The 13,506-nt window shown below is 39.9% G+C and overlaps 1 protein-coding gene across 2 annotated transcripts; it reads left to right on the top strand.

The window, feature by feature from the left end:
* Positions 1-104: 104 nt before the first annotated feature.
* slc5a7a (solute carrier family 5 member 7a) lies at positions 105-11,132 on the top strand. 2 transcript variants are annotated; one of them, XM_055205190.2, is made up of 9 exons: positions 105-1,729; positions 2,019-2,253; positions 3,840-3,953; positions 4,054-4,209; positions 4,376-4,524; positions 4,963-5,112; positions 5,345-5,498; positions 8,862-9,079; positions 9,250-11,132. In XM_055205190.2, exons 2-9 carry the CDS (start codon positions 2,070-2,072, stop codon positions 9,904-9,906), a joined length of 1,782 nt encoding a protein of 593 aa, XP_055061165.1. In that variant the 5' UTR covers positions 105-1,729; positions 2,019-2,069; the 3' UTR covers positions 9,907-11,132. The 2 variants fall into 2 exon arrangements, with proteins under 2 accessions (XP_055061165.1, XP_055061163.1); XM_055205188.2 differs by having other exon boundaries at positions 2,014-2,253.
* Positions 11,133-13,506: the final 2,374 nt, after the last annotated feature.

Genomic DNA, 13,506 nt, shown 5'->3' with positions numbered 1-13,506 from the left:
CAGTGACTGATTTGAGGATAGTAACAGTTTCATTTTCACCTTCTACCACTAGATGGAAGCAGCAGTCTACTCTGACCTTTTCAATCCGCATTTAATGCCACAACAGGTTTAAACAGTTGACTACTCATATGAAATAACAATAGGAGAGGTTAAACAATATTTATTTGCTTACTTGACTAAATAACAATAGTTAGACACAAGTTTATTCTGTGTTTCCTCCACAAACAAATCGTGTCGCATACAATTGTTGCATGTATAGGATATATAATTGATGTTTGTTATCCATAGGCCTATATATTTTGTTTGATTACATGCATTTAATTGTTATTATTTTTGTCATGTCAAATGCTCTGTCAGTTTATCTATGAAAAACTGGATCTCACGCGGTGACAAACTTCAAAGAACACGAAACAGATGTGGAAGCTCATTAGCTGAGCAAAACCTCACACCATGACTGTTTCCATGCACCAACCCCTAAGAGATCTTTTAAAAAGAAAACTGGTGATTTTTGATATACTTAAAACAATTCAAGAAAGGTATCCTAAATGTCTAGTTTAAACTACAAATAACTTCAACATCTGTACATATGCACTGTTCAATCTGCTTATAATTGGGACTCACTTGACAAAATGTTACCAGTTAAATTAGTCTTGGTGAAATATGAATATTGGGCTTATTTCCCATAAATATTTTAGGAGTTGCATTCTATCTTTAAAACAACCCACCTGGCATTTTTTAACTAAAGAAATACATAATATTGTTGCCAAAGTGCTGTTTACATCTGAAATCACCTCATTTCATTAAGCGTCAAACTTGTAGAAGTGTAATTACCGTTCAAAAAGTTCTCAGGTGAAATATGTCTGTAAAATCTGGGTCAGTCCCTATAATGAAGCTCTCAATGCTCTTCAAATGTATATCCCACCGCAAAAAGTGGATCCGTTCTCTGCAACTCCCCTCGTCCAATGGGTCTCGGATGGCTGCGGTCTATCTCAGTATCTTGGGCCACAGGAAGTACACCCAGCAGATGGTCATCCAATCGTAGTGCACCCCAAACGCAGACACATTCACACTCGCATTTAAAAGTAAGTTATCTCTTGTTTTTTAAATAAGATTCCCTAAAGAATGTAGTTCACAACACGTATTTTTAACGTACTATTTTTATTACAGCAGTGTTCCTTGCACTAAATTTTGCTTTCTTAGTACTGTTGACCTTCACTATTAATCGCCGTTTGTGCATAGGCTAACTGTTACTTACATTAAATATTCGGTTTGGGTGGGGTCTAGGAAAACACTTCGCGTTCTGAGAGCTGGTTTGGTCCTCAGCACCATGGACAGCGCCTTCAACCTGTTTCTCTGCTGATGCCCGAGACATAAACTGATTTATTGGTTTTGCTTGTGCTTAAATTGACTGTGACAGTCATAAAACGGCACTCGCGTAAAACATGAATTGAACCGGCATATTTGACTGCTCTTGATTGATAGCTGTAATCCCCCGTCTCGCTATTTTCAGTTAACTTGATAGTGACGCGTTGCTCATTTGCACGACCTGACATCTTTATTCACAAATAGCCCCCCCATTCACATTTCTCTGACGTTCATAAACCCGCTGACGAAACCTGCTCTTATAAAATTCACAGTAACTTTGGCTCACTCTGAAATGCTCTGCCGTTCCTCTCCTGAGGCTCTGTGTACCGTTGGTGGCAGTTCTGCGTCCGTTTGATTCACAAAGGTAATTCACTTTTCTAATTAGCCTATGTGAAATAGTTTATTTCATTAGACAACCTAAGTAAATAAAACCAAACTCTCTGACCTGAGCATGGTTTTAAAAACTGCTTGGAAAAAATAGCCCACCGACTCAGGGATACATAATTTGATGTAGCCTGTTTCTTTTAGTTTAGAGTAAAGCATCATTGTGTTTTCATAAGTTTAGAAATTATTTGAACTGTCGCTATTTGACAGCTAATCCTATATTTATTTTCATATACGCCTATTTTATCTTTCTCATTTTTGCAGTGTAGGTCTCAATGAATTTAGTTTCTTTAGAGATACAACAACTTTAGCAGAAAAAGATGAACATCCATGTGGAAGGATTGGTGGCAATTGTCATTTTCTACCTGCTGATCCTTTTTGTGGGAATTTGGGCTGCATGGAAAAACAAGAATTCCGGCGTGCTTGAAGGAACCGATCGAAGCGAGACCATTATGGTCGGCGGAAGGGATATTGGATTATTTGTTGGCGCATTTACCATGACCGGTGAGTTAAACTGTAAGGAACTGAATAGGAAATGTGTTTTTTGTACGTGATACAACATCGTTGTTTTCGTTTTGTAAAACTATTGGATTCAGCTTAAAACAAAATATAATGTCTGTATTTTAAATTTTAAACATTGCGAGGTGTTATTGAGAATATGAGACTAAAGTGACATAGGCTACAAAGTAAATAATTGTGAGACAACTAGACCTTAAAAATTAAACAATTAACTTCTAAATTTAGCCTAATGTAGATAGATGTGGAGTTAGTCTAGACAAATTCTAAAAGTGAATTTGTGGAAATAACAATACACTAAACATCCTGGGTTATTTTCAACCCAGGCTCTGCCTTTTTGACCCAACGCTGGGTTGAAAATAACACAAGCATTTTAAATAATACACTCAAAAAAAGCTCATTTAATGTCACAAATTCACTTTCAGAATTTGTCTAGACTAACTCCATATATGGAGTTATTAGGACTCCATATATTGTTGTTAATGCAATTTAATGTAAAGTCAAAAATCTTATTTATTTATAAAAGATACCTGCTTAGAAAAAGCAAACTAAAAGGACTAAGGCTAAAAACCCACTCACATACTCAAAAGATCCATTCAGTCATGAACTAAAACCCCCTTTAAGTTTTTTAAAGTCTTATGTATAATAGTCCAGACTGTATAATTTTTCATTTTTTTTAAATTTTGAAATCATGTAATTATATACTGCACATTGACACCTTGCATTAACTGTCCATCAAAATTATACATTTTTTCTTTGTCTTACTTTTTTCAACAAAGATATGTTTTATTATTGCCTTCAAGATTAAATACTTTAAATGCTTAAATTAATTAAATACTGTTGTTTGTTTGTTTTTAATATCTCGTTTTACATGCCTTCATGACAAAAACCTATTTAAGTATTTATTCATTCTTTGGCCAACCAAAACTCAGCCAGATCTCAGCCAAATATTTTCCTTTTTGTGGTGGACCAAACTCAAACCAGAACTCAGCCAAAAAGGTGCATTTTGCTTTTGGTTTGCTAGCGTCCTGCCACAACTCAGCCAAATGCCTTTTCACACAAAGGTGTTACAAAAACAGCGAGAATTAAGCCTGAAGTGCCTAAAGTAAGCCAAATTTGGCCCAGAATGTTTTGCTATCTGGGTATATTTCCACATACGTTATAATTACACTAGGATATTTCTTATTTTTTTATAATAAAGGAGCTGTTGTTTGGTTTATTATAATTTTTCTTCAAATGAATACCTACATTAACAAATTGCTGGGTTCTTTCAACCCGTGCTTTGGTAAAATATTGTCAAACCTAACCGTTGTGTTTAAATTAACATACGCCGGTTTGTTTCAACCCAAAATTCTGAGTTGTTGTAATCCATGGTTGGGTCAAATATGGAGATTTTGAAGGTTAATTTGCCCAGCGGTTGTGTTTTTCATATTTTACCCATCCATGGGTTGAAACAGCAACTGATTTTTACAGTGTATTATGCTTTTTGTAATATAAATCAATAATTTTCATGAAGGCCATTTTCAAAAGCCAAACTCCTAAAGTTCGTCAGCTGCTATTTTCTGTAATTCTAGCAACTTGGGTCGGAGGGGGTTATATCAACGGCACAGCAGAGTATGTCTATCTACCCGGGTATGGCTTGGCATGGGCTCAGGCTCCATTTGGATATGCACTCAGCCTTGTTTTGGGTATGTTGTTTATGTCTTTAACTTAAATAAATTGGCTTACAAAATTAAAATAAAAAGACTAGTAACATAGAAGTGTCCATTTAACAATTTCTTTATAAAGGTGGCCTTTTCTTTGCCAAACCCATGCGCTCCCGGGGTTACGTCACCATGATTGACCCTTTTCAGCAACTGTACGGCAAAAGAATGGGAGGACTGCTGTTCATCCCTGCACTAATGGGGGAAATATTCTGGTCAGCCGCCATCTTATCTGCCCTTGGTAAGAAAAGCAAAACAGATAGATAGTGTGTAGATAGTGATATAAATGTAAAATTTACTGTAAAATGACATTTATAATGTAACACTTTTGAATACTGCAATAAAATATAAAAAAAAGAAGTATAATAAAGTATCAGTAAATAAAGTACAGTTTCTCTGTATAACAGGGGCTACGCTGAGTGTAATCATTGACATTGACATCAATATGTCTGTGATCATTTCGGCTCTTATTGCCATTTTCTACACGCTGGTGGGCGGTCTCTACTCAGTGGCCTACACTGATGTTGTGCAGCTCTTTTGCATCTTTTTAGGACTGGTAAGGTTTCACAGAGCGACATGATGAAGTTATTGATGCAGTGACGTAATTTCCCCCATAATTCATTCATACCTGCATTTCTTCAGCAGCACACACTGTAACAGCCTTTGATAAAAGGGTGGCTGTGTTCTTTTAAGTTTTGAAAGCTTATCAGATGCCCTTTACAGATACAATGCAATAACAATAGAAAATAAATAATAAAATCCCCTTGTATTAGGTTTTAATAAGTAATTAAGTGTACTGCTATTTTTGTTTTAATAAAAATATTAAACATTTATATTGAATATTACATAAAATATTTACTTTGTCTAGATAAAAAAGATCATTCACAAAAAGACTGCTTTGCACTCATCACATAATAATTAAATAGCAGAGTTTGAAAATGTTATAGATCGCCTACTATGAAGTAATAAAAGGGAAAATTTGTTTTCTCTTCAGTGGCTGAGCGTCCCTTTTGCTCTCTCAAACCCTGCGGTGTCTGACATCGGAGTGACAGCAGTGAAGCAACTCTATGTTAATCAGACTGGGTGGCTTGGGAAGATAGAGAGCGCAGACAAATGGATGTGGGCTGACAACTTTTGTCTTCTGGTGAGTGGACAGGATGGAAAGTTGGAGAACAGAAGATTGTCTTCCACCTAACAATGCAATCATTGGTAGGGGTTAAAGCTAAATAAGAAAGAAACTAGGTGTGCAATCATGTCACCTAGATTTATTATGTTTGCATTAGTGATTTTTTTTCTTGATTTAATTTAATGCATTCTTGATGTTATCTGTCAATATTATTCTGTGTCTGTATTCACATTGGCGTTTCTGTTTCTAGATGTTGGGGGGGATTCCCTGGCAGGTTTATTTTCAACGGGTTCTTTCTGCCTCTTCAGCTACCTATGCTCAAGTCCTATCCTTCCTGGCTGCCTTTGGCTGCATCATTATGGCTGTTCCCTCAGTTCTGATTGGAGCCATCGGGGCATCCACAGGTACAGTCTGCAGATCACAATTCATGTTCAGTTAGGGGTGTGTGGTTTAACACATCCAACAGCATACAGGGAAATAAATTGGTCTTCTGCCCTGGTCCAGAATGAAATATAGATACATAATAGAAATTAAATTTAGATTGCCTTAAATCAATGTTTTTGAATAAATACTTTTTTCTATAAATACATCAAAGGTGTCAGGAATTTTGGGTAACACAAGACACGAACCCAGATGCGGACGTAAAACAAGAGATTTATTTACACACAAGGGAGAAAATAGGAAAACAAAACCCACGAGGGGGCAAAACAAGACTGGGAAAACAGGACACTAAACTGACACTAAACTTTAACAAAACTAACAATAAGCTATTCAAAACAGAAAACAAGCAAAGACTGGATCAACAAAATACTCACAGGAACCAACAGGAAAGGTGACAAGGCATGGGACAAGACGAACGTGCACTGGACAACAAACACAAGGACTCTTAAATAGGGAGAAAGTAAATTACATACACCTGAAAATAATCACGAGTAAGGGATCGGGGAAAAAGTGACGAGACCCGGGAAATGCGTGGTCGGAATAAACCAATACTACAACCACCCATTTCCCACATAGAACATATGTACTGTCAGAACCCTGCCATGCTAAACTAGATTAAAATACCAACAGAATCCGGCAGGATTCTGACAGTACGCCCCCCTCCAAAAGGCGGCTACTAGACGCCTTCGAAGGGGGAACACTAAACATGGGACAAGACGGACTGCATACACGACATGAACCATGAAAACATAACAAATAACATTAGGGGCAAACAAGACATAACAATGACTGGATTGGGATGGGACAATAAAAATAATAAACAAGGGAGGGGGGGTGGGGGAACACAAAAGTTCATAGGGGGTGGTCCAGGGTGGGAGGGTGGGGAAAGAGTCTGGGTGGACTTTGGGAGAGTCCAGGGATGTTCATGGCCAACAATGGCAAAATCTGGCTGGGGTGGCGCTGGCTGCGCCCACGGCTGGGGTTGCGCTGGCTGCGCCCACGGCTGGGGTTGCGCTGACTGCGCCCACGGCTGGGGTTGCGCTGACTGCGCCCACGGCTGGGGTTGCGCTGGCTGCGCGCACGGCTGGGGTTGCGCTGGCTGCGCACAAGGCTGAGGTTGCGCTGGCTGCGCACAAGGCTGGGATTGCGCTGAATGCGCACACTGCTGGGGTTGTGCTGACTGCGCACATGGCTGGGGTTGCGCTGACGTCTGAGTATACGCCTCTGTGCGCTCTGGCGGCTTGGTCGACGGCTCTGGGCGTTCTGGCGGCAGGGTCGACGGCTCTGTGCGCTCTGGCGGTCGCGTCGGCGGCTCTGCGCGCTCTGGCGGCCGCGTCGGCGGCTCTGCGCGCTCTGGCGGCCGCGTCGGCGGCTCTGCGCGCTCTGGCGGCCGCGTCGGCGGCTCTGCGCGCTCTGGCGGCCGCGTCGGCGGCTCTGCGCGCTCTGGCGGCCGCGTCGGCGGCTCTGCGCGCTCTGGCGGCCGCGTCGGCGGCTCTGCGCGCTCTGGCGGCCGCGTCGGCGGCTCTGCGCGCTCTGGCGGCCGCGTCGGCGGCTCTGCGCGCTCTGGCGGCCGCGTCGGCGGCTCTGCGCGCTCTGGCGGCTCTGGGCGTTCTGGTGGCTGAACAATCTCCCCCTTCCTCCTGTTCTTCCTTCGGGGTCGCGGAGCAGATAGAGGGTGTGGTGGAGCTCTTAAGTCGGAGGAGGACCCCCCGGACGACGACTCCCAGGAGATCCTCCTCTCACGCTTCCCTCGAAGGGACAGAGGTGGGGAGCGGCTCTCTGGAGCCGGAGGAGAGAGTTCAGGGTCGCCGAACCCCCACATCCCAACGGTCCTTCCCTCCCGGATGGGCGGGAGTCGATGGGGTTCGGCGGTTCGGGTCGGGTTCCACCTGACGTTGGCTACGGGTCCGCATACGAGCGGGTCATAAGACTCGTAACCCGACTCGTATGCGGGGCGGCAACCCTTTCCCCGTCTCGCCAGGCGAGTACCGGTGTACATGTCCGCTGGGTTCTTTTCTGGCACGTTCGTTCTGTCAGGAATTTTGGGTAACACAAGACACGAACCCAGATGCGGACGTAAAACAAGAGATTTATTTACACACAAGGGAGAAAATAGGAAAACAAAACCCACGAGGGGGCAAAACAAGACTGGGAAAACAGGACACTAAACTGACACTAAACTTTAACAAAACTAACAATAAGCTATTCAAAACAGAAAACAAGCAAAGACTGGATCAACAAAATACTCACAGGAACCGACAGGATATTTGACAAGGCATGGGACAAGACGAACGTGCACTGGACAACAAACACAAGGACTCTTAAATAGGGAGAAAGTAAATTACATACACCTGAAAATAATCACGAGTAAGGGATCAGGGAAAAAGTGACGAGACCCGGGAAATGCGTGGTCGGAATAAACCAATACTACAACCACCCATTTCCCACATAGAACATATGTACTGTCAGAACCCTGCCATGCTAAACTAGATTAAAATACCAACAGGATCCGGCAGGATTCTGACAAAAGGTTGTGTATGTAAATGTGTCAGTTGAATGAATGTATTCTATTTAATTTTACTTCCCTAATTTTGATCCTTAATTTAAATTAAAGTAAAATTCATGATTTCTCGGTTTAACTTTAAATGCTGCACATCGCTGGTTCAGCAGGTTCACGTTTAACCTTTAACTTGCCAATAGTTTACATGTAGCATGCATTTTAATATGTACTATACTTAACACTCGGTACAAAAATTATTAACTCCTTAACCAAATCATAAATATGCACCTATAATGAGAATTTGTTTAAGTAGATAACTCATGATCTGTCCTAAACCCTAAAACCAACTTTCCCATTGAGCATTTGAATACTAACAGTAATTTTAATGATCAAATCACTGTTTCTTTTAATTGGAGTAACTGTTGTGATGTGTTCCACATGCTGTATCAGCCCTGGTGAAAACCATATTTTCAGATCACTAAAGAAATCAGTAAATAACAACAGCTGGTCTCCCTCATACATTATTGACAGATTATCTATTTAACGATGTGAACCTTGTAAATATTACATGAGGCACACAGCAACTAGATTTAATCAACCGATTCTCAGCATCAAAGTCACAGCCAGTTACTTATTACCTTATATATTGGGACTATCTCTCCAATCAAGCACTGACTTGTTGCTTTTGGATTGCAAGTAAAAAGAATTTGTAATTGAATGCTATTCAAAATTATGTGTTTCTTCTATGTTTTCATTTATGACAGAATACAAAATCTAATAGTGTTTTAAATTCTAAAGTGTGAAGTAAGCGTGTTTAACTCCACAGACTGGAACCAGACATCCTATGGACCCAAGCCTCCCATGGAAAAGGACCAGGCTGACATGATCTTACCAATCGTGTTACAGCACCTGTGCCCCACCTACATCTCCTTTTTTGGTCTGGGGGCAGTTTCTGCTGCAGTGATGTCATCTGCTGACTCATCCATCCTGTCAGCCAGCTCCATGTTTGCTAGAAACATCTACCAGCTTGCTTTTCGCCAGACGGTAAGAGCCAGTCCAGTTTAATATAAGACCAAAAATCGTGTGAAAAAGTCTGCATAAGAAACTGCAAAAGAATGAACTATAAACCCACATTTTCAATAAAAGCAGACTCCAAATTTCCAAAGTTATTTTCTTACATTTTTTTCACAAAATCTCCTTTTGATTCACTTCAGGCTTCTGACCGTGAGATTGTGTGGGTCATGCGGATCACTATTTTTGTGTTTGGAGCTCTTGCAACAGCCATGGCTCTCCTGACTGGTAGCGTTTATGGTTTATGGTACCTGAGCTCTGACCTGGTCTATGTCATCATCTTCCCTCAACTTCTCAGTGTTCTCTTTATTCGTGGGACGAACACATACGGCTCAGTTGCTGGATATATTTTTGGATTGATCCTGCGTGTTGGTGGAGGGGAGCCTTATCTAAAACTGCCTCCATTCATCTACTACCCTGGATGGACCATTGAGGAGAAGGTCCACCATGTGACCCATGAAGTGGAATATCTAGTGATGCAGAGGTTTCCCTTTAAGACAATTTCAATGCTGGCCTCATTCCTAAGCAATGTGGCCTTCTCATACCTTTTTAAGTACCTGTTTGAGAGTGGCACTTTATCAGCTAAATATGATTTCTTGGATGCAGTGGTGGCCAAGCACAGTGCCGAGATAATGGACAAGACCACACTGGTGAACAGGAACATTATTGGGCTACATGAAATGGCCCCTGTCAAACCAAGACTAAGTGTCACTTTAGCTGCTACCTTCACCAGGAAAGAAACCTTGACCGAAGAAGACGAAGACTCCAGCCCAGAGTCGCCAAGTCATGAAAGTGAATAAAGGCCAATCCTGAAAACAATCCGTGGAGGTCATCTCTCTTCCATAATGTGAAGGACAGTGTTTTGCTCAGTATGAAATCTTTATCTATTTATTTCATGCCCCGTCACTTGTATGTTGGATTTTTCATCACTGCTTTCAGAGGGGAATGGGATATGAAATGAAACTATTGAAAATTAAGTTAGAACAGAAACAACAACAGCAGTGATTCTGGTGGTTTGGGTAAAAGCAGGATAACATTTAAATTTAGGCATTTAGCAGATGCTTTTATCCAAAAACTTGTTGGTGTTACCCGAGAAGCTCTTCAACTCCTGTTGGTACGTACAAAACCTGTGTGACTCTCCATTCTTAAAATGTCCATATACTGTGATAAGAGCCAGAGAACTATTATTATTAATTTCTCTGAACCTGGATACAGTCTGGTCCAGATTTTTAAAAATGTAACTAAATGATTACAGTATATCCGATATTGATCCTATATAGATATTAAAAAAACCATAGTTGTAGGTTTATGTGTCATACCATTACTTATTTTAAAATCTAATGATCGGTATTAGTGCAGATAACCCTTTCGTACTGTCATAAAAATCTAATGAAGCTCAACAGTTATACGCTGTTCCATAAATATGTCAATATAACAAGTGATGTGCTTCCCATCTACAAAATACCTTTAACTGTGACATATGTGGAAAATGTATTTTTCATATTTATAGTGCAATATTACGATGAGCAGGAAAACAAGGAACGTGGAAAAAATATTTAATCTTGTAATCGCCTTAACTAGCTACATTGATTAGATAGGGGTGACCAGACATAATTATGCAAAGAAAGTTTGTCACTTTGTTGTACTTGCAATTGAATGTAGCTGCAACTGATTTACCATGTTTGAACATCCGGGGTGTGTGATGTGCTTTTTTGTGATTTGCAAAGTCATACATGTGTCTATAGACGTCATTGTACCTGGTTCCAGTATGAGCCAGATGCTGTGTTATTTTGTTGGCTTTAGTGTAACAGGATTTTGTGTAATGTGTGTATTTATATTCTAATGAATATGACTGTCCCGTATTCCAATGAAATGTATATATACATACAAATGTGACACTTCACATTTATTTGGCTTGGTTGAAACCAGCAACAAAAGTCTTTATTTTATTCATTGTGACCTAAAACACATTACACATAGAACTATTCGAAGATAATAAATTTTATTGTTTAAAAGTTTCATAGTTGTGTATTTTTGCTATGCAATATGATCAACAAGCAAGCTCTAATATACTAAGCTAGTGCACAATGGTTTAAAATGATTTCAAACCTGTTAGTGCAACAATTTTCTCGAAACGTTCTCTCCCCCACATCATAGCACAAAGCAGATTTATTCAGGTCTACGATTGTCTGTTGGGTCTGCGGTTATAAAAAATGACAGGAGTTTAAAAACGTGACAATTTCAACCTCCGATGTCAATGTTAAAAGACAGTATGCTAAAAATAGAGAGTATGTCATTTACATTACGCTAAGTGCTATGCTAGTCTTACTGGAGTGGGGCGTGGCAGTAGTAAGTCGGATGAATAAAGAGGAGGAAAGTGTGGGCGGGGAGGCGTCAGTGCACCACTGCGTCAGTGTCCTGAGGCTGGGCGATGATGCCGCTTTCGTCCCACACAGTCATGTCCCAAGCTTGTCCTCCATCTTGTCCTTGCTGTCCAAAATTTAATCCCATTACATCTCTGAGGCTGGTAATGCCAACGATCCCATTCACAAAAGAACAGCAAAGAGCACTTGTAGTGATTAATAATCACTGCAGAAGGGGGTGGGACTCTAGCGCTTGCCAAAAGTCATCCATTTATCCTTCCAAATGAAAAGGTGTTTGCAGGCCATCAATGGTAGTGTCTGGACACCACTCAAAGACAACTTACTCCCCAAAGAATTCGAATAAAGTTGCATTGTAATAAGGTAATTAGATAATGTAGGTATCTGGCTACCTTAAATTTACAAGCATTTCATTGTCTATATCTATTGGTAATATATCAATAATACTACTTTTTATAATTAAGCTGAGTGTTTTTAATATATTTTTAATTTTATAGATTTTAAACATGTTTTATAATCGAGCTGACTTCATATGTGGGCGGTCTCTGGGTTTGCATGGAGTTTACGCCTCCACTCACAAATCAGTAATGAAATGCTTGAGGATCAGGAATCTCAGCTGAAATATTGCTCATCTAATTGAATCAGCCCAAGTGAGGGACATTTGTCTTCTCATGGATCAATTGATCAAATCTCTCACAACATTGGTTAAGTGTGGACTCTGTGATGGAGGATAGCAGGCTTTTAAGTCAAACGTTTGTTCCCACACTCAGGGGCTGTCCACACGGAGACGCGTATCACTGTATACGTATAAATTTGTTATCGTATTGCCGTTTCATCCACACGGATCCGGCGTTTTGGGAGACTGAATCCGCTATTTTTTGAAACCGGGTCCGAAAGTGGATAAATCTGAAACCGACACCCTTGCGGTTTCGTCTGTACAGCCAATACGTATATTTTGTGAAGCGAAAACGTCATCACATCACGTGTCGGAAGCGTCACACGTAACAGCAACAACAATAATGGCGGACTACGTGATTGTGTTCGTGCTACAGAAGCTACTAAAGCCTACTAGCTTTATTACAGCAAAATCTATTGCTTCTATGCAATTGACTAGGTGCACAAGATGGCGTCTATAAACTTCGGGATTTGAGTGTACGCATCAGTACTTCCGGTCTAAGCGTTTACGCACTGCAAATGACAGCATCTAGCTTACCTTGTTAAGTAGAATGAGTTCTAACTTGCTTTCAAACGGAAAAACGGAGCATTACATTGTTTTCTTCCCATTCGTCACGTTATAATAACACAGAGATAGGTTTTCACTCCTGTAAATACTGCGGTATGGGCTCAGTGTTAAATCAAGATCCGTAGGGACAGCTTCAACCCTACGAAAATCACTCGTATGTGCGTGTCACTTTGACTGCTAAGGGGTTTAGGAGATCTATAAAAGAAGCTATACCGGTTCCCTTACACTGGACTTGACTATTATACTTTTTAATACTTTATAATTTATGTATTTCTTATATTTCCATGTAAATACATTATGACTGTTTCTAATTGTAAACGTTTCTTGTAATGAACTTCCAATGAAAGTATTTCTAAAATGTTTTCATGTAAATACTTTATAATTAATGTTTCTAATTGCAAGTTTCTGGTAAAAACCTTCTAATGAATGTATTTCTAAAATATTTTAATGTAAATACTTTAGAATGAATGTTTCTATTTGCAATAGTTTTTGTAAATACTTTATAATTAATGTTCTATAATTTTGTTAGACATTTACTTACCAAAATTGATTAATTAAACAGTATTTTGTTGACATCTTTTACATTATTAAAAAGGTAATTATTTTCAAACAACTATGTACACTTAAACCCCATTCTCCACAACTTATGAGATGGACAGTTACACGTTACCACTAAGGAAAGTTTAGCATTGCTGTTGCTTTATACACCTGACTCACAGGAGGCCACACATAGGAGCACATTAAAAGTAATATATTTATTTTAATACTTAACTGTA

Source organism: Misgurnus anguillicaudatus, chromosome 3 (genome assembly GCF_027580225.2).
Source record: "Misgurnus anguillicaudatus chromosome 3, ASM2758022v2, whole genome shotgun sequence".
Classification (NCBI taxonomy): domain Eukaryota; kingdom Metazoa; phylum Chordata; class Actinopteri; order Cypriniformes; family Cobitidae; genus Misgurnus; species Misgurnus anguillicaudatus.
The sequence above is the reverse complement of the archived record's forward strand: the minus strand, read 5'-3'. Positions and strand labels throughout refer to the sequence as shown.

Coding starts and splice junctions, on each gene's coding strand:
- slc5a7a (XM_055205190.2), top strand. CDS start 2,070: ATGAACATCCATGTGGAAGGATTGGTGGCAATTGTCATTTTCTACCTG. Junction 5,113..5,344: donor CTGACAACTTTTGTCTTCTG/GTGAGTGGACAG, acceptor TTCTGTTTCTAG/ATGTTGGGGGGGATTCCCTG. Junction 5,499..8,861: donor AGCCATCGGGGCATCCACAG/GTACAGTCTGCA, acceptor TTAACTCCACAG/ACTGGAACCAGACATCCTAT.